The sequence below is a fragment of the Aedes albopictus genome, chromosome 2, assembly GCF_035046485.1.
Source record: "Aedes albopictus strain Foshan chromosome 2, AalbF5, whole genome shotgun sequence".
NCBI lineage: Eukaryota > Metazoa > Arthropoda > Insecta > Diptera > Culicidae > Aedes > Aedes albopictus.
Genome location: NC_085137.1, coordinates 282,288,271 through 282,314,990, shown reverse-complemented (window position 1 = coordinate 282,314,990; position 26,720 = coordinate 282,288,271). Strand labels below are relative to the sequence as shown.

The following is a 26,720-nucleotide window of genomic DNA, read 5'->3' as shown; positions in this document are numbered from 1 at the left end:
GACATCTCTGTGGTGAGAGATTTTCAAACAAATTTTCAGACATGCAACATGGTAGTTTCTTGACAAAGTACCGTCAGAATGTTTTGGGATGTTATTTTCAATTATTTTTAAAAAGACAATACACCGCCTTCAACCAGAGGTTGTACAGACTGAACAAGCACTAACATTAGACAACGGACAACACACATAACACCCAGTGGCCCAGTAGAGAATTTTCCGTTTGACGAAAAGTTTTCCCGACTAGAGCGGGAATCGAACCCACACTCCGAGGCTTGAAACGCTTAGATGACCTCTCGCGCCTCTAGCCGCGCGGCCACGAAGCCCACGATTATGATGTATTGATGATGTTCTTTTAGACGGCAGAATTTGTCTTCGTTATCAATAAGAAAATTATATTTGATTACATATTTAAACTGTTCCAGATGGATAATTATTGGCAGAAACATCAGTAGATGAACAAACGGCTATATATAAAAATGGCAGTGTGAAACTTTTTAGCAGGCACTGTAATTGGTCTGGCCTGATATATGGAAGAACTCAAAATTTTAGAAATACGTTCAAATTACGACTGTTATACATCTCAATAATATGTTTGTCGAATATCACTTGAATCGAATGAAATACATTGAAAAAACATCATAGCAACGTATTTTGAACATCTACTTCATGACCTGTTTGAACATAGGTATATCTATAACAAAGTTGGAGAGTGTTTCCTAGAACGAATACTAATTAATTGCTCACGGGATCAAAAATAGTGTAAAAACTGTGCTGGTAAGTGAGATTTAGCCGCCACGTAAGTACCCCAGTGATTTTTAGGTGACGGTAGGCCTGCCATTTGAATAAAGCTGAATGGTGGCGCTCATCTTTTGAGCCATGGTGACTGTGGTCTGCTTGGTGGTCTGCGCCAAGTTTTTTAAAGACTATTAACATACCCATTTGTTACCCCGTTTGGCATACTTGTAGCGGGATCAAACCGCAAAGCATAAAATCATTTGGATTGCCTTATATTTTTAAGTGAAAGAGATGTTTATTAAATAATGATTAAGTCAGTGAGAAGAGATAGCAAACTGATAGTTCTACATTAACGTATTTAGTACGTAAAAACAACGTTTTAATAACATGTTTGAGCTCAAAGGTTATAACTATGTGCTGCTGATGTTATACATTTCATCTTCAATTGAAGGAAGACGATGACACAAATATCTTGTGTAACCAACGTTATATTTACGTTATTTTAACTTGTAGTTAGGATGATAACATTTTTTATTTAAGTTTATTCCCAAAGATGTTTTCTGTGTTACTTGGGTAAAGTATTTTTTTTCTTCAGCATCATTCAGAAAACAATATTCTACTACTCTGGACAAATTTTTAGCCAAATCCGTTATGCTATTGCATCACAGGACTTAAATCAATATTTTTTAATAATTTCTTTGTAAACAAGGCAACTCACTTTATCAAGCTGAAGGCTGACTTGGTGCATTATTACTAACCAACTGTTGAGCTTTACCTTTAGCAGAATAGTATAAGATTCCAATACAATGAAAAATTCATGAAAATATGCATGTTTAGTATGTGGAAAAATATGTCGAATTTTGAGAAATGGGTTTTTATTGAAGTTTTACGAAAACCGCTACAGTTACACAATAAAGAACATTTTGCTCAATGTTATATTTTTCCTACAATTGAGAATAGCTATAGAAAGTTATGCAAAAAACTGGTAATGATTTTATTGAAAAATAAAAAAGATATCGCACAAGCAAGTTGTCCGTTTTATAAATTGAACAGTCCTTAACTATTGAAAAATTGTTGCTTGAAAACATTTATAATATTGGAAATGGAATAATAAGAAGCAGTGTTTTTTTTTATTTTGCGCCCCTTCAATATTTTGGGATTTTTAAAGGGGGGGGGGGTGTGTTGACATAAACAAATTAAGTATTTGCATTGATTCGAGAGACAATTATTCAATCTTATAATATTAACCCTCGAGCGATCGCGCTGTTGTATTTTGTACAACACGTTGAAAAAATCTCGCTTTTTGTACTCAGTATTAGCGTGGTGCTGACGCAGGTAGTAAACTGCGCGAGTTACGGAAGGTTAAGGGAGTTGTAATTCTTTCACAATATTTTTTACACTATTTGAAAGCAAATTTATAAATTAGAAAATGAAATCAATTTGGTCATGAAACATTAGGCGAAGTGCAAGAATAAACTCGATCATTATTAATCGGATTTCAGGAAAACGGGAATTGAACAAAAATCCTTGTGTTGTGCAGCCATAGAGGTTGATAATCAAATGCCAAGCAATAAAAAATTTCTTTTAATTTCAGACCGCTCTACATTGGGCCGCCAAGCATGGCAACGAAGACGTCGTTAAACTTGTAGCTGGCACTCTAAAGGCAGATGTCAACGCTAGAACGGTACTAATTATGAAATTAACATCCAACATATCATTTTTTGAATATATTTTTTTTTCTTTTTTTTCTTTTTTTTTCTTTTTCCATTTCATTCTCCCGCGGCGCATCGATGTGTGAATTCCTGTACCAACAGAATGGGGTGAGTATGCTACCTATTGATTCTATCTTAATAACATAATCATAAGCTTTGAAAGGCTAACCAAACGTAAATATCCCACTGCGACCCGCGTCTATACAGAATTTAGGACATGATTAATAAATTAGGTGTTTGGGGTTGGCGTCGAGTAGGCAGAAGCAGCGATGAAATTCTAGTGCTAATTAAATTTATTTATGAAGTGGTCTCAACACTTTATCATCTTAATCAAGTGGATATGATCTTCAAATACATCTGAATATGCTGCAATATTTTTAAGTAACATCTCCGCTTGCAACTGATTGATCAATCACTAACAGAACAGTTTTGAATGATTTGTGAAACTGGAAATTCGAGTTGTCAAATTATAATTTGAAAACTCTGTTGTACATATGTATAAGATCGGCTCAAAAGCAATAATGAAATAATGATGAGATGCGTGGGGATTAATGCGGCAATAAAAATTATAAAAAAAATTAACAAAGGTCGCCAGTATAGATAGTAGAGTAAACATAGATCCGCGGACACCGCTGACTTAAATGTTTCAAGCGTGTAAGTAGTAATTTTCAGAAGTGCGACGATTGAATATGACGTCATGCGCTCCATTGATGTTGTCCAAATCGTGACGTCATGCTCGTTTGGATACAGATTTTGACAGTTCGTTTGGATACAACGGATTCATCTTAGCGGATCTATGTTTACTCTACTATCTATAGTCGCCAGCATCCCAAACAAGCCTGTTGATTTGAAATTGACTTTTGTTCTATGTTTAACCGTTATGTGGCCGGCAAACTTTTTGCTTTTTTCTACACCGTGTATTTTAAATGGGTGCTGGGTACCCGGGTACCCTGCCGGCCACATAAGGGTTAAGCAGAGTTGCTCATTGCATACATCTTATTCTCCGTAACCAATGCTCTGATTAAGCTATTTTTTTTTACTGAAACTCTCTGTCATTCTTTATTACATATATGAGGTTGCTTAATTTTTACATATTAGGTACTAGCTGTCCCCTGCAAACTTTGTATTTGCCTACTGCGTTATTCAACGTTTAAAGTCGAAGTCTCCCTGTCCAAAACACAAGAAAAATCGATTTCTAAATCGTTTCATTTCTCATTGTCTTTTGCCTCATGAACTTGGGCGAAAACTAAATCAACTAAACAAAGTAGACTTCAATCGGACACTCCTTTCGCGAGTTATGAGCCCTATAACATTTTTTTGTTATTTAAAAACACATAGCGTAACAATTCCATTAGCAATCTTATGCTCCCAAATTCATCCTATTCAAAAACTAATTTGCTGTGTTCATATTTTTACCGCTGTATCATTTACTGGGTTCATATTTTTGCCGATACAGTCCCACGTATGCCACTGTATTTATACATACAGCCATTCCATAGAAAAACGATATAGTGCATCTCCGATCAAATCAAGGTTTTTTAAAACTAAAAATTTTCAAAAAATCGTAATCGTAACTTTTGAACCATTTGACCGATTTTAAACTTCTTTTTTTTGTTTGAAAGCTATTGAATTGTAGTTTTAGGGGCTAAAATGTAAAGAGTACTATAAAATATGCAAATATACTAGTTTTTTTCACGTTTTCATGGTCTCGGGACCAAAGAGGTACCCTGGTTTTATATTTTTATCAGAAAATTCAGGAAATTTGGCGTAACATATCAATAAATCAGAGATGTATGTTTTTTAGTTTTTGAGATATGATTTTTTGAAAATAAAATGTCAAATTTTCCCATACAAAACACTTTTTTAAATTTGATTATATTTTGATTCCTCATAATATTATGGATACCAAAACCACCAAGAATCACTTTAAAAAGCAATACTATGCATAGTTTTATGAGAATTTGCAATTTCAAGCAATTTTAGAGTAGCTAGTACTAAAATATATGACTCTCTATATTCAAAAAATCATATCTCAAAAACAAAACAACATACATTTCTGATTTTTTGGTATGTTACGCTAAATTTTCTGAATTTTCTGATAACAATATAAAACCAGGATACCTCTTTGGTCCCGAGACCATGAAAACGTAAAATAAACTAATATATTTGCACATTTTTTGGTACTCTTTACATTTTAGCCCCTTTGACGTATTTTTACTGAAAACTACAATTCAATAGCTTTCGAACAAAAATAGAAGTTTAAAATCGGTCAAATGGTTCAAAAGTTACGAATTTTTGAAAATTTTTAGTTTTGAAAAACCTTGATTTTTTAGACCACCCTATATGAAAATTGGTCACCCCAATGACGAAATAAAAAAAATACGGGTCTAATTATTTCCGAAGAACTACAAGCCCACCAAGTTTCACGACAATCTGAGATGCACTATATCGTTTTTCTATGGAATGGCTGTATATACATATATAGAAGATTTAAAAAATCCTTTGCTGAAACTATATCGCAGATACATAAATGGAGTATATGCTTCCTGCATTGAAAGTGCAAAAGAATTCGAATGTATGAAAATATTGAAGCTGGCCATTCTGCCCCGTCTACCCTCTATATATACATAATCAACTACTCGCTGTAAAAAAATCCTGCAAATCCACAAATACATTCAAATTCAAAAGTTATGAATATGCATACTTCATACATGAAGAACCCAAAAAATATTCACCCACATTATCAACACTGACAGTTTTCAAGCCAGTTGATTAAAATTGATGAAATTTTGCAAGAAAGTGACTATATATATATATATATATATATATATATATATATATATATATATATATATATATATATATATATATGAGTGACATAACTTCTTACGAAACTTCATCATTATCCTTACTCTTCTTTGAACTGTACTGTAGCGGAAAATGAAAATTGGTGATTGCTTGATGATGGTGTTTGAAAGCACGTCTTTTTGTTTTTCAGTTAAAAGTAATGCATCGATGTCAATGAAAGCATAATATAATACACATGTACCAAAAAGTTTTCAGACATTTTTTTTTATTAATTTACCGATCTATTGCAGAGTTACAGCCATATTTCTGTGTCCCAATTATTGTGGATAATTTATTTCTTTCATGTTTCGCTTCTTTAATCCAACACCAGGATAATGCAGTACAGTCAGGTGTTTTACGCGGTTTCTATTTACGCGGCCATAATTCATACATTTTTTTATTGTCTTACTATTGCATGATTCATCGAAAAATGATGAGACTGTTTTAGGCGCTTTTTTGAATTTTGAACTGAGTTTTTTACGCAGTACGTATCTCCCGCATAAAAAAAAACTGACTGTAATTTCGATCCTAATATTGTATACATATACAGGGGATGGCCAAAATGTTTGGGATAGACAACTTTTTTTTCACTCACAAAAAACATCAAAATATCTCAAATTTTTACTGTTTGTCAACCTATTATACAGTGTATCAAACAATTGTCCGTACAGCAAATTTTTGGGCAAAATAATTTTTCATTCAAATGATCATAACTTTTTTATACATCAATCAAATACGCTGAAATTTTGACCAATCATAAACCATATATTAAAGCTCCATTGCTAAAATTTTGAGCGAGATCGAACAAATTTTCTGAAAGTTATAGAACTTTAAGTGAAACTTATAAGATTTTTGAACACATTTTTAAAACATTGAATCTCAATATGTACACGATGAAACTTTTTCCATTTTTTGTGTGATATAGCTTATACCAAAAACTTTCATATACAGCTTCGTTTGAGGTTTTATATTCACTTAAAAAAATATGAAAAATCCGTGTTTGTTCAGAGTGTCATTTGGAAATTTATCATATTTTGATCAATAAAAGTGCCAAGTGTTTTCAACGTTTTTAAACTCTCTTAATGTAATATTTTTATACAGGACCAACTAGACTACATATGAAGAGTAGGTCCTATGTATTTTTTGTTCAGATAATGCACTTTTATTGGTGGAAAACGTTTGGCAGATTATATGTGCAAAATGAGGTAAATTTTTAAACATCGTCAGCTACAAAAGCACATTTTTCATATTTTTTGTAGTGAATATAAAACCTCAACAGTAGCTGCATATGAAAACCTTAGGTATCAGCTGTAACACACAAAAAATTGAAAAAGTTTCATCGAGTACATACTGAGATATAACGTTTTAAAATTGTGTACAAAAATCTCATAAGTTTTTCTAAAAGTTCTATATTTTTCAGAAAACTTATTCGATCTTGCTCAAAATTTTACCAATGGAGCTTTAATATATGATTCATGATTGGTCAAAATTTCAGCGTTTTCGATTGACGCATAAAAAAGTTATGAACATTTGAATGGAAAATTATTTTGACCAAAAAATTGCTGTACGGACAATTGTTTGATACACTGTATGTGCCATTGGTACAAATTTGGGCTCGATTGATTAATCTTTCGCAAAGTTAGAACCGTTCGGGTAAAACACTATTTTTTAAACAACTCATTTTTGAGCTGCCATATCTTGGAAACCAGTGAACCGAATTGAATGAAATTTTGAACGTACACTAACAATATACAAATGCTTCACAAACTATTAAAACATATATACTTTTGAACGTTGAAAAAAGTTATCATGGATTGACACTTTTTGAATTTTTCTCGAAAAAATGTAATTTTTTTACGTCAATGTCAATAAATTTTAGCGTTGATGTCCAAAGATTTTCCACTTCTGTTCTCAAGTTATCTTTAATCAGATATATTAGAGCCTATTTAGATTAAAGGAAGAACACATTTAGTAATTCTTGTGTGGTTTTGTAAATTTGACTTATTTTTCTCTATATGGGTAAAAAATACAACCCGGTATAACTTAATTCGCCGTGAGTTAATATTACATTTTATAACGTTGTATTAAGTATCAATATATTGTTGATAAACGTTGAAAAATGCATTCAATTCGGTTCACTGGTTTCCGAGATATGACAGCTAAAAATGAGTTGTCTAAAAAATAGTGTTTTACCCGAACGGTTCTAACTCCGCGAAAAATTATTCAATCGAGTCCAAATTTGTACCAATGATGCACATATAACAGGTTGATAAACAGTAAAAATTTGAGATTTTTTGATGCACTCTATGAAAAGTTACAGTATGTTGAATTTTTTATGTGGGAGAAAAAAAGTTGCCAATCCCAAACATTGTGGCCACCCCCTGTATTATTCATGCCAACCATGAATGATTGAGAATGTATCTCAATGCGTTACGAAACACAGTTAAGGAAAAATCAATTTATTTACATAATAATAATACTTAATATCTATGAACTGCATGCCATTTAGTAGTTAAACAATAACAAATAACGAAATATATTAAACTAGCTGACCCCGGCAAACTTTGTCTTGCCTACTGCGTTTGTTGACGTTTCAAGTTCCTAGCCAAGTCCAAGTCCCCGTTTAAAATGCACGAAAACCCGATTTTCAAAAAACTCTCAATATTTCATAAACCTTCCTTGGGTGAAAACTAACAGAACAAAACTCAAACGACCCGAATCGGACCATCCGTTCGCAAGTTATGCGCGGTCCCACGTATGCCACTGCATTTTTATATATATAGATGTTTGTTCGAACATTTCATGAGGTCAATAAAGCCGATCGATGTTACTCCGCTAAATCAATGATACCCCATTTGACGGTATTGTTTTTTGACCCACTCTCACCGCCAACAAAAGTACTTCTGAATATACGTGATTATAGAATTTTCAGTCGCATCTGCATCCTAACTTTAGATTTGAAAAAAGGTTACAATCAGACAGCCTTTAAGATTACTACACGCAGAAACTGAACGAAAACCCTGTTTGACATTCAATAGCCAAGCTGTTGCTTTCCGGTGCTGTGCATGGTAGTCGTTTGTTCATATTCGCTCGAACGAATGTTTATAATGTTGTCACATATCTTTTGATGAGCGGAACTGATTTTTTGCCGCTGCTGTTGCACTACACTGTGTGCAGCGAACTGAACGACAAAAAAAAGTTCAAAGCCAATTTTTTAAAACCAGCATGTTTCCCCTTCTTCGCCGACAAGCCAGAGAGGTTTTTCACTTTAAAGTTGGGTGATTTAGCGCCCAAAATTGATTCGACATATCACTTCATCTCTGGGCGTTCATGGAGCGGGCCATGCGTAGAAGCGAATTGGAAGTGAAATATCCGTACAATATTGAACGAGCAATAGAGTTATTGGATTCAACCCTTTTGACAATCTGTTGGCAAAGACATATTTCAATATAAAATATAAAATTCACATGTTACATAACACGACGCGGATTTATTGAATTTTCCACCAAGTGAGCGCCAGAAGAATAATATGGATTTCTCACACATCTTTCTGCGTTTATTAGATTCAACGGCAATCACCCTTCTGCCATTTGAACAGAGTCGTCACAAGCTCGAAGGGTATTTTTATTTAGTAAGCATTTTTATTTATATTGTAAATTTGCGTTTCGGAATCTATTCAATTTTTTGATAAACATACTAGAATCTACAAAAAACTGATTATTTCAAACAAATCTTGCGGAATGAAATAATACTCATAAAGATACGAATACGATTTCATAAATAGACATGCCCTTTGATTTGTTCAAATTCACTAGTGCACGCACTCCGGTTTCGGTCAGTCTAAGAGAAATTAGTAAAAGTATTTTTTTAATCACAGCCTGTTAGAACATAACTTTTATTCAAGTCAAGGAGATTATTTAAAAAAAAAACAACATTTTTATGAAAACTTATAATACTTCAAATTAAAGGTTTCAATCTATATTTTATGCAAAAATTGCAGAAATTGAGCAAACATATAGTTTTTGTATTAAAATAAGCACTGGCTAAAAAATTGCATTAGTTTTGGCCATTACATGTATTTCTCATGAGAGGGCCAAAAATCCTAACACAAATAGACATTTATGGGAGTTAATTATTTTAGAGAATTTTTTTATACATTTTTTCGATCAAGACCTATGGTTTTCGAAGATGCGATCATATTATAATGAAAATATCTACTAAACAAAAAAATGTAGGTTTAAATCATTATAGTCAAAATAACTCTCTGTGGTAAATTGATGCTAAGTGAAAATGCTTTTCCATGGTTAATATGCCAACACAAATTTACCTAATTTTACGGTATTTTAAATTCAATATTCTTAAGAGTTTTCAAATTGCTCGTAAATCTGCAGTGCTAATCTGTTTAATCAATTTGTAGCGTTTTCCAGAAACCATTATTTTTTAATTCAATCTAATAGGTTGCACTTCGGCCCTGTGTTGCGAAACAATTGCACCCGTAGAATATTCTCACAATCAATCAACCTTTTCCATTTGCGATCCATATTACCAGTGGGCGCCGTTGAGAATGAAGCGCTTTCTTCAGTACTTACTGTGATGTACGGTAATAGCTGAGATGAAAAACAGCACTCCATGGAAATAACCAAGCACATATTATTCTAATTGTTTATGTGTGACTAATTTGAATAGCAGCGAAAATTATGCATGCATATATTAATAATTTTATTGCCCATACATTAGCGTCTTGTATTCAAATGCACATCGTTTGCTAGCTTGCGTTTCGTTTAGCCCGATCTCAGACAGCTACAACGTTTAACATTGACCTTCGAATGGGGATATACTGTAGCGTGCCCTTATCAACTTGTACCAGCCTTAGAAGTAATACAACCGAACACTATTCCACCCGATTCGCATCGTGAACAATCATAAAACAAAAATATTGCTCTCGATGGAATTAAAAACTAATTTGTTTGGAATAAAATTGTTTAATTATTTCAGTTGAATCTTAATTTCTGCATGTTATGCCTATACCGACTCGGGATCAGAAAGTCGTGACCAAACATTTTATGTTATCTGATGTCCCCAGAGCTGATCGTCGGTAGGTAGCATTTTTGCCCAGACGAGTCTGCCTTCTGTTGCTGTTTTGGCTCCCAAGTCGTGTAGTCTGAAATTCCCAGCGAAGCCGAATGCAGTTGTTTCCTTTCCGTGAGGGCTACCTACAGCAAAGTTTTGCTAACAAAAAAAAATGAATTGCTTGGAATGTCACACGCGCAAAATCACGAGCCGAGCCACTGTTCAACTGTTGCCCGGTAGGAGAGGGGTATCCGTTTTCCGAGAGGATGGCCAATGCGTCCGTCCTTTGGAACCACACACATACACAGAACGTGACAGAGCAGAGTACAGCCTAGATTATTTATTACTTTATGTTCTATATTGTCAAACCAAAAAATAAAATTGTTAGATCAACAGTGTGGCGCCGAAATACGAAATTGAAGTGTGGTAAGGTGCACATTAAATTTAAAACTTGCGCCAATCTCAATACACAGAAATATTTATTATGCTACAAATTGCAAAATTTTCATTTTTTTCAACACGAGTCGGACATTTATCCAACAAACTTTCCCTGGAATGTGTACCCATTTTTGATTTCAATTTCTGCAAGTACTCATTAAAATTTGCTTACTAGTTTACTTCAAATTTATGGGACACGAAAAAGTTTTTATGCAATTTAGTATCATAATTTATATTTTATTTAACTTATTTTGGTATCATAATGACCATCTTTTTCGAACTGGTTCATTATGCAATTGAAATAAGTTGATAATGAAAAATAGTTGTATAATGTTCATTATGCAACTCATTTGAGTTGCATTATGAACATTATGCAACTCAAATGGGTTGCATTATGAAAAAAACATTGCATAAAATTGTGTATGGAACTCGTTGCAAAACTCGATTTTTTCAGCACTCTTCGTATTTATCCAACTCGGCAGGCCTCGTTGGATAAATGTACGACTCGTGCTGAAAAAATCAACTTTTTGCAACTCGTTACATAAATAACTATTGTCATGAAATTTGTATTACACGATACCTTGCAAACTATTTAGAATTTATCAATGCTTGCGTCAAATATACAAATTCGTAGAAGCTAACCGATTTTTTTACAAACCTATGCTGGCACTCCGATATGATTGTCAGATTTCTTGTCTCATTATATTTTTTTTCTTACACTGCTGATTTTATTTGTCTAGTTTGCAAAGGACAATACGCCATTGGTGCAAATTATAACATTCCGTTTGTTACTTTGTTACAGTTGAATAATTAACCAGTGTGACAAAATTGGCCATTTCATTATGATAATGAAATGGGATCACTGAATCAAATTTCAACCATCGCGTAACAATAATAACAATGTCACAACCTGAATTTGTTGCGACAATCCACCCAATGCGACATAGATTTGTCTCAACTTGAATATAATAGGATAAAGATCGTATACCACGAGTTTAGAAATTTTTAAGACTTGCATTGCGATATTCGAGGGGTAATTTTGAGTCGATAAACACTGCAACGCTGTTGAAGATCTACCATCAAACAGTTTCGATTTTGGGTTAGTAATAATCGATTATTCACGAGTTGAAAAGTACGCAACAATAAGCTTCTGTTTTTGTCACCAACTAAAATTTTCGAGATCATGTCATTATAGGATCGCCGCGCCTTCTTTGTTGCTTTGTTGCTAGTTGCCTCTTTTGTCCGACAATTCTCTTCTCTGAATGGGACGTGTAAAATTTAAATTATGATACTGAATTATATACAGTGTCGCACAAAACAATAAGACCCCAGCCATTTTTCATACATAATAGAAAAGTTTGACGAAGTGATGCTCGATTTCTTGTGAACCGATTTGCCTGAAATGTCGACAGTCGCCAGACGCCATAGAGCTACGTAAGTTTTGATTTGTATTTAATTCATTGAATTCTGTTCACTACGTCAAAAGTTACAGATACACGACACGACAAAATAATTGCACCACATTCAGATTGTCATTAGCAAAGGATATATCAGAGTATCTGATGCTTGATGATTGATATGCTAGTACTAAAATTAAGGATGCTATTTAAACTTGGGAACATTTTTATTGAATTGACCAAAATAACACAGCGTAAAAAAATCAACTTTTGGTCTGTCTCGAGAGCAAACTTATGTGTCCCTTACAGATTTTGGGCCGCTGAATCCGAATCCGGGCTCAGATTTGCTCCAACACGTCACAATTTTGAGCTATACCCCAATTTATAGGGCAAACATTATCTAAATTAACGACTAATGCAAAATATTTCGTTTTACCAAATCAAATTTGATAGTTTTAAGCGATTTAAGTTAGGTACGATATTTCCCATACAAGTCACCCTCCAAAAGTTGCATGCAAATTTTCATGCTAACATTAAAAGCTTAAATCTAACAAATTTGATTTGTAAGATGAACCTTTATAATTAGCACTGTGCATCTATTAGTTTAACCAATTCTAGAACAAATTTAAGAAAATATTTTAGGTTTTTGAGATATATTAGAATATGGTTATTAAGTGATATAGTTAAGTGAAAATGTAGTCTATGGTATACTTGACGAAATAAATAAATAAGTAGTGGTTCTTGGTCACTGCTTCCACTGAATCGGGGCCAGATTTGGTAGCGTACATTTTGGCACTGAGTCCCTATTTGTAACTATGTCATGCAGATCAAATATCGTCTAGTCTAAGGGGCCGTTCATAAACCACGTAGACTTTTTGGGGGGAGAGGGGGGATGTCTGGCCAAAGTCTACGCTCCATACAAATTTCAAAATTCAAGTCTACAAGGGGGGAGGGGAGTCTGAGATTACCAAATTTTGATCTACGTGGTTTATGAACAGCCCCTAATGGTCATTACTTCACATTGATTGCACGTTGCCTTGTAGATGGCGCAAGCAACGATGACACATTGCTAAATATTTACAGATGGCAAACTGGATCGCCACTTTCCCATTATAATGTGCACCGGAGCGTGATGTAAACGTGCAAAATTAATACCGTCTACAACGGTGCACTGAAGAAGCTCTACAACACCACTTATCAATTAACGGTCTTGTCTTAGGTTAAATTATAATGAAACTTAAACTTCAAATCAATACCCCACCACAGTAGAGGTGTACAACGATGAAGCATGGATCTGCTGTGTGTAGTTTAGATTTCCAAAGCACTGTTTTATGGATATCCTCTCTCATCACAGATGAAACGTTATTGCTTCTAGGCCTCCCAGCATCCGTGGTCGGAGAAGTACACCAAGCATGAAACTTGTACATAGGAAATTGAAAATCTAAAACAATATAGTTGATGTTCCCAACGTTAAAACGTATCAATGAGTTCGTCGTTACTCGTAGTTTCCAGCACAGTTCTGTTCTTCATACGGATCATATTGAACGGTCTTGTCGTCTCACTCATTTCCCCACATTTGTTGGGCGAGCCCCTCCACCAGTCCTAAGGATAAACCACTATGGCGTGCTAAACATTGCCAAAGCACAAGCACAAGCTGCGTGGAGAGAGAATGGATCCAGCCCCAACTTCCGAGCATCTTTTACCACATCTTTCATTCGCCTGGCTCACTGATTGTATTCGAAACATAAATAAATAAAGCACAACATCTACTCAAAACGTTTTGAAATGTTCCCTCGTTCACACTGTCACGTGCTTCACCGCCCAGACACCTACACACTATGCCATCATCACACCTCTTGTATTTTATACGTTTTCTATTGTATCCCGGGCCGAATGGAGGAAACCCTTTCACCTCTAATCCAAACATATCCATCAAACCAAAGATTTACAAGCTTTCTCGTAACGTTAATCTACAGAGTAGCACACGAGTGCTTCCTTCCATTTATAATAAACGGAATTTTATTACGTTCTCCACAACTGTTCAATATGCTGTGATAGCAACGATTCTCCTGAACACAATCGAACTAGTTTTTGTGAGTGTAGCTTTCTGAGGCTAGAGAATTATGCAATTAGAAAAATGTTTAATATAATTCTCGAGGTTCAGCTGAAAGTGTCCAACAACTCTTTACTTCTTTAGTATATGCATAATAAATAATTGTACTTATTATGGATATACTTGAACTAAATATTATTAAATAAACATAACCCGTTTTACGCTCAAGGTGTCTAACAATTGTAATCTTCATAAAAAAATGTTATCAACAATCAAGTTCCAATAAATTAAACATAATTTCTTGAACAATTTGGAAATCTATGGTGCAGTTAAAAAAACCTTCAATGTGGGTCCTCAATATTCGATTTTTTTTTTTGAAACTCTGTTTTAACACAACTTTTATACTTTCGTTGTATTCTGGATCCGCATATATAAAATGCATATTTTGTGAAAGAGAGGATAACCACTCGAGAAGAATAAGAAAATGGCTATCAGATGACGTCATGGTTTACTTGAGATATCTACGTGCATCAAAAAGCATATTTCTCTTTGTTTCTACATTTTTCTTCTCCCACTCTCATTAGCTGTAACTCACGCTGAAAGAAGTTCTCCTGTAGAAATTCCGGGAGAAATCGCTGAAAGTAATCAAAGAAATCTCGAAGGGAATCCCGCTCAGAATCCCGCATGGGATCCTCAAAGAAATCACGGAAAAAATTCCGGCTGGAAGCTTGGCAGGAGTCCCTGGAAGAATATGTGGGCTTCGTGGTCGTGCGGCTAAGGTCACCAAGCCTTTAGTCGCATCGTGCTGAGGAGCGTGGGTTCGATTCCCGCCGCAGCTGTCAGGAAAAGTTTTCGGCTGTGCCACTGGGCGTTGCATGCTAGTCTGTTGTCTAGTGTCGTGCTTCCTGTCCGTGTCCGTGTCTTTTTTTTAGTAATTGAAAAAAAAAATCCGGATGGAATCATAGGAGAAATCCCTTGAGGAATTTGAAACACCGACAAGAATCTTTGAGGGAACCACAGAAAGAATCCTGGAATGAATACCTGAAAGACTCCCACAAGATTTCCTGAAGGAATCTTTAAAGGAATACATTGAGAAATCCCTGAAGAAATCCTAGCAGAAACCCCTAATGGAATCCTATACAAAATCCCGGAAGGGATCTTTGAAGGAATTTCAGCAGTAATCATTGAAGGAATGCCGACTAGAATATTTGTCAATTCAAGATTTTCTAAAGCAGTCCCGCAATAATCCCTAAAGGAATTCCGGGAGGATTTCCTAAAGGAATTCTGGCAGTCATATCTGGTAGAGTCCTGAGAGGAATCTCAGCTGGAAGCTCGACTGAAAGAATCACAGAAGAGATATGGATGTAGAGAACATCTTCTCTGAACAAAGTATTCTGAAATTTTGCTTAATTCTGGAGATATTCACGTCAAAAGGGCTGTCCTATTTATAGGACGCTGGGCGTTTATGGGTTAGGCATGTCTTGAAAATGGAGCAATAGGAATGCTCAAAATCAAATTCATTAAAAATTCATATTAATTTTGAGCTTTTATGACTTATACAATGAGCTTTGAAAACGTTTGATTGAACCTTCACGTACCCGACTTCCGACAACTAATTTTCAAAATGCTGGCATTTCGTAAATTGTCATCCGATTTTTTTGAAGTCGCCCTCAATCGATCATAAATTGGTGCAAGTTTATTATACTGCAGTGGCCATGTAATATCCACAACCATTCCGGAGATATTCCGGATTGTACTGCGGTCAGGGGGTCTATTTTGCCAAATGGCTAAAAGTGATTATTTTGTTTGTTATTGTATTTGAATGGGACCTGGTGTTCCCGGTGTTCCGGAGCGGCCACATCAGTTGATGCATACTTCAGTCAATTATTTCTGCCCCATGCTCTCGAAATCATGAAGATTGGATACGTCGCACGGCATGTTTTGCTTGCAAACCAGAAATGTCCTCGATGACACCCCCGCGGAACCTGTGCTAGATGTTCCGGGGTGGCCATATTATTTGATAAAGACTTCTGTCTATCGTTTCTGTCTCACTCATTCGAAATCATGTAGATTGATATGTCGCATGGCATGTTTAGGTTGAAAACCAAAAGTGTCCCCAATGACGCCCCGCGGAACCTGTCATAGGGATATGGATGGGTCAACTTTTTCTAATCTGGTTATCGCAGTTTTTTTTTTTTTTTTTTTTTTTTTATCTGTATTAACGAGATTTTTAGCCCTAGGCTAGTTCATCTCGGGACCCACGCTTTACTTCCCTTCCGAAGGAAGAACCCACATTTTGTGAGTTTGTCGGGAGTGGGATTCGATCCCAGGTCCTCGGCGTGATAGTCAAGTGTTCTAACCATCACACCAGGTCCGCTCCACGGTTATCGCAGTTGTTTTTAACTGTTCGCAACAAAAACTTCGCTGAAAATCGATGATTCAAACACAATAACACGAATTAAACGCTTTTAGTCATTTTGGCAACCCCCTGACCCCAGCACAATCCGAAATATCTTCGGAATGGTTCCGGATATTGCAGCATTTTGAAAATGAGTTGTCGGGGGTCAATTGTTCATAAGAAAAAAAAAAAAAGTTTTAGCGATTTATTTTATTACATGAATTTCTAGTAAAACGTTTTTTTTTTTTGCTTCCCATAACATTTTTTTTTTCAAATTATTGCCGAATATTTTGTTACTTCCTTTCAAGACAATTAGAGGAAATTGAGCTTGAGCTTGAGAGCTTGAGCTTGAGCTTGATTGACCGCCCGTGGATGCTACTCCAGTATCGCCAGACCAGCTACACTCACACAAGGACCAATGAGATAACTGCCGGGGACTAGCAGGCATCTTCAGTGTGTGAGCGTTGGTGATCTTCTATTTTTGGGCGACAATGGCGCCTGCCACGTCAGGTTGCAGGTCAATGTGGGGAAGGGTAAGGAAGTGATGATTGCAATCGTTTGTATCCACATCTGGCCGAATATACCTCTGCGCCAGCACAAATTCATGCGGATGTTGGAGTGTTGGTGGGAATTGGTTGGCAGAAGGTTCACACATTGGTGTGTGGATACCAGGGGAAGGTGATAGAATTGTGTGTTTTTATTATTTTGAAGATGTGCGGCACAGCTCGCTTGATTGCATAACTTGTAGGCGTTTTTCTAATAGGATTGTGATACTGTGCTGTGAAAGTTTGGAAGGAAGGGAAACGGCTTTTTCAACCCGTTTCTGTTCTAGCGACGGCTATGAACATGTTTATATACATGAGTTGTATATGTAGAGAGCAGAGAGAAAGTATATAGAAAGATACAAAGTAGGAGGAAAGGGACGGGCCAGGGATTGAACCCAGGACCTTCTGCATATAAATCAGAAGCGGTAGCCACTAGACCACCAAGCCCGTCTCCTTTCAAGACAATTAGAGGAAATTAAAAAAAAACTATAATTATCATCTTGAACTTTGAAGTGATGTTGAAGTTTTGGCTAATTTGATGTTTTATTAGAAAAATATTCTAATCACTGTAATTGTTTTTCGTGTTAATAATATTAAGCTCAGTAAAAAAAAAATCGAAGTTCATTAAGTCATAAACGCTCAAAATTTCATTGCATTCGGTTCATTGAATCCGGAGATATAACAGTTCAAAGTTGGCTATCGGATAAATATGCCTTATTTTTATATACAAATGAGTGTTCAGTCTCTTTGAGACAATAAAACTCACGAGCGGATGCACCGATCAGCATGATTTTTGCACGGTTCATTTCATATTCATTGCTATGGAAAATCAACTAAAAGAAAAGAAAATTGTTAAAGTACTGTTTTTCATGAGCTCGGAGTGCGGTGCTTAAATGAGCTCAAAACTGGCAAACCACCACAAGATTGGCAAGACAAAGTTTGCCCACACAGCCAGTTCTAGAATATTTCTAACTTCATGCCATAGCCCGATCTTTTTAAAATTTGGACCATTGATAGACAACTAGTTGACCAACTTACCTTAAAAATTTGAGAATGAGTGATGCACTTTTCGAAAAGATACAGCTATTTGAACATTTTTTGAAAAGTGAAAATTTTGGCTGCCCCGATCATTGTGTCTATCCCCTGTATAAGATAAATTTGCGTTACGTATTTAATGCATGCTTCCTTATGGAGTTAAAAAAACTGTTGACTAGTGCGCTTGGAAACTATTTTCACATCGAAACAAATAAAAAATCAGAACAAAATTGAATGTAAGAGGTGCACTTCCTATAATCGCATAACTGGCTCATATGAATAGGAAACCCAGCAAAGGTGGGACTGATATGCGATTACAGGCAGCGCAATGAACTTTAAAATAAAATTATTTAAAAAAAAACATCCCTGGCACAAACGGTGAAAAGACGGTGACACATACATGCCGCTTGTCAGCTGTCAATCAAATAATTTCAAACTCATCGACTTGCGCCTCACGGTTCGTAGGCAAACATTTTCCACAATTCCAGCCTAGCCAGCCGGTTCCGTCTGTTGCTATTTTAAATATTTCAATTATTCACGCAATAATTTTCCGCTTTTAACTCTTTCGTTTCGGTGGTTTCGCATTTCGCTACGGATTTCTGATTCGAACTTGCTCTCATTCATTGTATACGTATAACCTAATTATTCGTTCTGTATCTAGGCCTCTGAAATAGAAAGATTGTAACATTTGTTTCGCATAATTTGACACAACTTATTTCGGCATGGACAAATGCTAAACAATTTCTACCTTTTCTGTTCCACAGGGATACACAGCACTGCATATCGCCATGCAATTCGGCCGGAACGACATATTTGAACTGCTATGTAACGTCTACAGTAAGTATACCATTTATTTGTGTAGCACTGTTATCTTTGGCACAGGAAACTGTTCAAGGCCGATCGTTCGTCACTCCAACAACAACAGTGTGTGTAAATTTGATATGATTGAATAAATCAAACCAAATCACTTTGGGTGACAAGAGGTTGAAGACCGACATCACCATAATGCTGCTATAAATCATTCGTTCTCCATTGACTGTTCGGAAGAAGCAAAAAAAAAAAAAGAAAAGTGATGGATGTGTTGATCCGCTTTTGATCATTAGTTTTTCAGTCCTTCCTTAGTCAGTTGATCGTCATTAAAACCAAAAAAATAGTCAAATTTGTTCTAATTGTTCCATTTTTTTTTAGAATGACGATCACAAATATCCAATGTGAAAAGGTGGTCTTATTGATCGTATATGTAACTTTTGAAGAAGTATACAGAGTAATTCCATAGACAAACAGACGTAATACGATCATTTTAAATTTTCATAGTTGTGGCTTTCACAACCAGAGGCTCGCGCATCGTTTTTCTATGCGTTTGACGTTTCACACTAGCGCCTTCTGTTGACGATATTGCACAACACAGTGATTCGGGCAACTTTTCCCCATAGTGTGATGGTAGTGTGAACTGGGCGATGGATTTTCATGAAAATCGTTCAAGGTGTTACGTCTGTTTGTCTGTGGTAATTCTATGGCGACTGTAATAATTCCAGCCCAATCGATTCCCTAGAAACTGAGCACCCTATCGTCAAACTTGATCATTTTGTATGAAAAACGGGTTATGGTCTTGTTGTTTTGTATGTGGCCATACAAAAAAAATCAATTTCATTTTCCTTTTATTGTCATTTTAAATTATTAAAAATTATTGATTTAAAAAAATGAAACTTGTAGTTGATAATGCAATTAATTAATGATCACATAAACAGCTATCAATTTTGATTTATTTTGATTTGGTAGTAGAAATTGTTTTAATTTTCTGTCACAGGCTTATCGTTTCATTATCATTTTTGATATTATTACAGTTAAAACGACCAAAAGCACAATAAATGTAATTTGAAATATCACAACGTCAAACTTAGTTTTTAATTTGCTATCAGGCTGTGCTCGGGAAGTGTGTCATTCTCGATACTAAAAAAAAGATATCATATTTCTGTGAAGCGACGATCGATCTTCAAATGATTCATTTATTTGCGGCACTGACGGAGCAACCTTGTACATATCTAAGGAATATTAAAATTTGATTGCTGATAATGGACCTGTTTTCAAGAAGAAGTTTTTCTTTCCGATACAACCATATGTCGGCTATTTTTCAATTATGAATGAGCTTCACACAACGTTCGAAGGGATTAGTCAAAACACTCTCATTGATAATCAATTAATTTGATTGATTTAATTTATACCGAACTGATTGATGTCTTGTTTCCTTCTTTCATTTCTACTTCTTTTAGAAGCAGACCGCGACCTGCTCGACTGGAGTGGAAAGAAACCACTTGAATATCAGAAACAGATGACAACGGTGTCGGCATCCACCTACAGCAGTGAGTATGATCCGAGGTTTATTGTGAACGAACGGTTTCATTCTCTTCCGTCGAAAAAACTTCTTTCACCGCTTACACGGGGCGGCACTTTTATGCGTAAGAAAAATCGCCGCCAGCGTCCCTCCACTGCGACGGGAGTTGAGCTGCAACGCACGCACTCAATGCTTACGATGGTCACGCCGGAACAACTATCGCTTGACACTAACAAATCCGCGGCTGAAACTATCGGCCTACGCAGTAGCATGATGGCTCATCCATCTGACACGATGAGCCTAATTAGCGGCAGCGCTGGAAACTTACGCAGAAGCGACAAAACCAATCAGAGCTTTTTTCGACGCAAGAAAACGCATCACTAACCGACTGATGATTGCATGCGAAGACCCACTGAATTGTGCATTTATCCTTAGAGTTAATTATCGAATTAGTTTGATTCTAAAATGTGTTTTCTATCCAGTTTAGTAGATTTTTAAAAGCTTCCGTGTAGCATAGTTAAACAGTGTGTTTTTATATCTGTAATAGTAAAGAGTGCATCATTTGTGTTATTCTATTTCTCATACAAATGTGAAATTCTACATAAAATTTAAAAACTTTTGCAAATATACGTATTCAACTCTATCAGTCATGTTCGTTCTAACTTAATTTCATATCTTCATCAAATCCATAATCTATAAAATAATGGTAATTGATTGTTTTTTATGTTACTAACATATTTTTATTTAACATGCATACTAATATAACTAGATATAACTAATATTGGTAGTTTATTACAGTTTTTTTCCTCGTCTGTTGGGTGTGGCATCACTGCGTCCATTAATTGGGCTATTGTGATATACCCATCTTTCGTTTTGTACTTGTGTATTTTTTTTTTTCAAAGACGTAGCGTTTCTGCACAAAAGAAGTAAGGGCAATGTCCATTATAAAAAGTTATTCGCTTGGTCACTTAGGCCATTATTGATGTTATTCCTTTATTTTTAAATAATGTTAAACACCGCCGGGCAATCTGTACATTATAACTTTTTTCCCAAGTGTCGGATCACTTTGCGGTCTTCGGCAAAGTTTTTCGGCATATCCTAGGCTATAATTTAACGTCATTAGTTAGATCGCTTTAGACAAAAAAATCAATTCATGAGAAAAATGCAAAAAAGCACGTTTCCCCATACTAAATTCCATACAAATTTCAGTCGCAATGCAGAATACGGAGGTGCAACCAAACGCTCCCAAATTTTGCACAGTTGTCTTGGACGCTAGAAAGAACCGAAAAGGCTTTGTTCGAAAAAATGGACTTTGTTGACCCAGTATTGAATCTATATATAATGCCGTGTGCAGCATAGTTAGCCCATGTTAATAGGACTTCCCATAGAGCATGGAACAACTATACTGCACTGGGCAGTATAGTGATCAAATAAAAGCTCATTACTTTCCATATGGGGATGCAACCAATACGTAAAAGTTAGCATTTATGATACTAATATTAGTGGCAAAGAATAAAAATATGCTACTGTATTGCATAAATTTATGACTGTGTACAGTATATACCGCTCCTACTGTATAGCAGAATACTCCTATTTTCGTCCTACTAAAAGCAAATGATTGAAACGCTGTGTGTTTGTTTGGTTCGCTGAGTTTTTTTTTTGTATTTTTGTTAGCAGTTTGCACGTATGATGAAAAAAATAAATAAAATTAATGAATGATGAATTTTACTGTTGTGATTCTAATACTTATCCTAATACTAATAAAAAAAATCTAATGCTAATACACATACCTAATCAAAATATACTTTTATGCAATTCAGTATCGTAATTTCTATTTTATATATCTCATTTCGGTATCATAACGGCCAATTTTTCCGAACTGGTTCATTATGCAACTGAAATGAGTTGCATAATGAAAAATAGTTGCCTAATGTTCATTATGCAACTCATTTGAGTTGCATTATGAACATTATGCAACTCAAACGAGTTGTATTATGAAAAAATCAATGTACGACTCGTGCTGAAAAAAAAACATCTTTTTGCAACTCGTTACATAAATAACTATACTTGCGAGTGGGACATGAAGCAAGAAGTCTATTGCAATGAATAAAACAATAATAAAATTTCAAAAAATGTTAAATTTATAAGTAAATATATGTTATCTAATAATGATTTGTCTTTCTTCTTACAACACCATTCTTCTATTGATAAAAACTTTTTCTGATTCACTTGTTTTTGTTTGCAATGCATGGCTGGTTGTGTGTATGTATTTTGAGTCTTTTTCACTATCTGTAATGATATATTTTTTATTTATTTTTGATCAATTTTTCCTGCATCGGATAAAAATCAAACTTTGGTGGTGGTTCCGAAAAACTAACTCCAAATGCGATAGAAATTCAAGCAATGAGGCTCCAGTTGCTTAGCAGTGGTAGTTCAACTTGGAGCATAGGATCCTGGAGGCAAGTTTATTATACATCTACATTCTCGTATTCCTTTTTGTCGTATTACTGGGAAGCATACCCAGCACACATTGTGTTTTTGCCCTTTTTAGTTTGCCTAGTTCGTTGCCTTTTTTGCGTCGCTAAACTCACTCGTCCTTTTATATACCTGCCCCATACGCATACGCCCCTATTCATAAGTTTATGCGTAAATAGCTGTTTTGCATTTCGCGGGTTTATTGAACGTTGTTTTTTCTTCTTAGTTGTTTTTATCTCTGTGTTATCAACGTAAAACGCATGAATTTTTAATTAGGTTATGCTCGGAAATATTTTTGATAAGCTGGGACGTTTCAAGAACACAATTAAAAATTGTATGCAGTGTGACTACCAATTGCTGGAAATAATAAGTGTAACTATAGCGTCGCGTCATCTCATCAACCACGAGCTCAATTAACGAACTTTCACCCTTATTGTCGTTCATTTCTGGAAGTATCCTGCTAGTGACATTTTTTTACGAGTTTTTCACCTGCCATATGTCTGTTCATGCGCACTATTTCGTATGTACATGATTAAATTTATCCTTGAAATTGCATAAATAGGTTTGAGAATAGTAAGTATATGGTTTTTTTTTTCTTTAAATATTTATTTCGTATATTTTTATAATACTCTCTGAAAGTATCGTGGTTTCGGGTGAAATTAATTGACGTTTGATTTCTGAATAGTTTCCGAAACTTTCAAATTCAATGGTTTAAAACAAATACGGCTTTGGATTTCATCAGGCAGTGCGAGGTTGAAACTTTTACCACTATTCATTTTATTATGGGGCGAAATTGATCAGCCAGTAACTTTGTAAGGGCTAAACAAATTGTACAAACTAAATTTGACATCCTAGCATTATAAAACCAACGCCAAAACTATACAAGTGTACTGAATAATTCGTTATTTTCTTTATTTATCGATCAAATCAACGATCAAATCTGACTATACATGTCAATGGTTGCTACTCCGTGATTGATCTGAGCTGGTACCAATTGCACTGAGATCCAAATGAAATAAGGGCTGGGACACTCCACTTATTCTCAAAGTGCAATTTTAGCAGCTCATGCATTTTGGATCAATAACGGCGCCGGCCACGTCCTTATAGTCAGTTGGGAAGGGAAAGGAATGTTAGAGTGTGCTGGTTGTTGCTACTAAAGACCGAGATCACCTCTGCATCCCCACAACCAGCACGGACTGGGGTATTTGTTAGACGGAAAGGATGGGAGATCTGGGAGTCACCGTTGGGTCGGTGATGCGATCCATGGATAGGGGTTATTTATAGTGTTCGTAAGGTGATAGATTGTGTGGTGAATAAGCTGAATAAGGTCAAGCGGCACAGCACGCTTCGGTTGCATAACTTGTAGGCGTTATATACACTGTGCTGTGTCGGTCATTCAAATATGACGTCCACCATTTAGGGGGGAGGGGGGGCCTGAGAAAGTGTGACACTCCATATGTTAGGTATACGAAAAAGCGTGACAGAGGGGGAAGGGGGGTGGGGTCTAAAATCCCCGAAAAATGATGGACGTCATATTTGAATCGTCCCTGAGTGGAAGTTGGAAGAAAGGGAAACGACTTCGTTTTCCAATTCGTTTCTGGTTCTAGCGATGGCTATGGACATATGAATATACATGAGTTGTATATGTAGAGAAGAGAGAGAGAAAAAGTGGATAGAAAGATACAAAGTAGGATGAAAGGGACGGGCCAGGGATTGAACCCAGGACCTTCTGCATATGAATCAGAAGCGGTAGCCACTAGACCACCAAGCCCGTTATTTTCTTTATTTAGTGTCCAAAGTTTAATAATACTAACGTAAACGCCTGAAATTATGCAATCTTTGGATATATTTGATTACTTCATGTGCGATTCAGAACATATGCGATACTGCTACAGCAACGACAGTTTGAAAGTTTTATTATAGCAAACTATACTGTTTAAGAAAATATTGAATTTAACACAGAAATATGTTACGAATTAGCTACAAAACATATTAATTCATTATTTATAAATTCTTTAGTCCCTTTAGTTTCAAAGTTTGTGTGTACTACGTTTTTTTGTCAGGGAATATCTCATAAATTTCTAAACAGACTTTTCGCCCGACTCCAGGCGAAAATTTAAAATTCAAAAAATTAGGAGCGGCCTATTTCTCAACAGAACGTCATCATATTTTGAAACCCAACTTTTGGCATTTTTGGCTGAGAAAATAATCAAAGATAACAATATTTTTGAGCTACAAAATTTTATAAGATTAAAATGTTGTCTTCAAAGATATTTGAGGAGCTTTTAGAAAAAAAAATACACCGAGAGTATTATTCATTGCTGATCTCTGTTAGATGTATATGACAATTTTAGTGACTGAGAGTCGCTTTCGTAACGTCCCGTCAAGAAGAAGAGAAGAAAGCAACCGAATTCCAATTTCTACAGCATTCGAAAAATTAACCATATCTTTCACTATACACTGTACTCGAAAACTATAGTGCACAATAAGAAGCAACGTGAATATTTCTCAATGGGCGCCAATTCACTGATCGATTACTTCTTGAACATCTTGAGATGGCACTCGAAACATACGTTGGGCTAAAGGTAATGGCAATTATGGTAATTTAGTTGCGCACTCATAATTATGGGCTGTGTTTGTTTTCATAATTCTTCAACTGTAACGAGCATGAATTGTGCTCATGTCAGAGGTTGTTCAGACTGCCCTTCTCAGTTGTTACATCATGTCTGACGTATTCATTCTTATAATTTTTCTAAGCCTTTGTTAAAATTGTTATATCTGTTAGTTCATAACAATTCAAATAACTGACATAAATTATATGGATCGAAAACGGATTAAACAACTGGGAATATTGATAATACCAACAGATCTTTTGCACAGATTGCACAGAAGTTAGATTTACAGCTTTGGAAAGAAAAAAGTAAACATTTTCTGATTTCAATATGAAGTAGTTATTTTTGGCCTATACCTTTAATGTCTCTGAACCTTCTTCTTCTTCTCCTTCTTCTTCTTCTTTCTCTTTATGGCTCTACTTTTCCACTGGAACTTGGTCTACTTCGCTTCAACTTAGTGTTCTTTGATCATTTCAACAGTTATTAATTGAAGGGCATTCTTTGTCTGTCATTGCCTGAATTTGTATTTTGTGAGGCAATGATACACTATGCCCAGGGAGTCGAGAAAATTTTCCCGACTGGAATGAAAATCGAACCCGCCGTCTCCGGATTGGCGGTCCATACCCTTAATCACTAGGCTAATTGGAGACCCCATCACGCATACCAGGAACCTAAGTATTATCGAACTTGCATGAACTTAAAATCTTTTTCCATAGGGTTTCAGTTTATGGTCTAACCTTTCAGAGAAGCCTTGGTTCAAAATATTCTATCGGCGATAATGGAAAGAAATCAAGTTTGAAGATTTTCTATCAAATGAGGTATATTCAGAGCATATTTTTGACGTATTGTTATGCTCAGCCCTATCTGTAGAGGCACGTAGTCATACAATTCTTAATTAGTTATTATATGAAGTTTACCTGCCATATGGATTATCTCTATGTCTGTGAGTCCAATTTACGTCAGCATTAATCTATACCGAACGAAGAATTTACTTCCACATGGTCGTTAGTCAAACATCGTTGGCCGTTCAGAATGGTTAGTCACATGATATTGTATATATGTAGTTGCAAA

At 35.5% G+C, this 26,720-nt stretch overlaps 1 protein-coding gene across 1 annotated transcript in view; it reads left to right on the top strand.

Annotated features, from left to right (window-relative positions):
* The window catches only part of LOC109414963 (uncharacterized), a 73,664-nt gene that overhangs the window by 27,020 nt on the left and 19,924 nt on the right, over positions 1–26,720 (top strand). The window contains exons 2-5 of the mRNA XM_062848240.1: positions 2,330–2,419; positions 2,550–2,555; positions 18,995–19,067; positions 20,501–20,941. Of these exons, the coding sequence (XP_062704224.1) occupies positions 2,330–2,419; positions 2,550–2,555; positions 18,995–19,067; positions 20,501–20,941 (610 nt within the window). The remainder of the gene's footprint in view (positions 1–2,329; positions 2,420–2,549; positions 2,556–18,994; positions 19,068–20,500; positions 20,942–26,720) is intronic.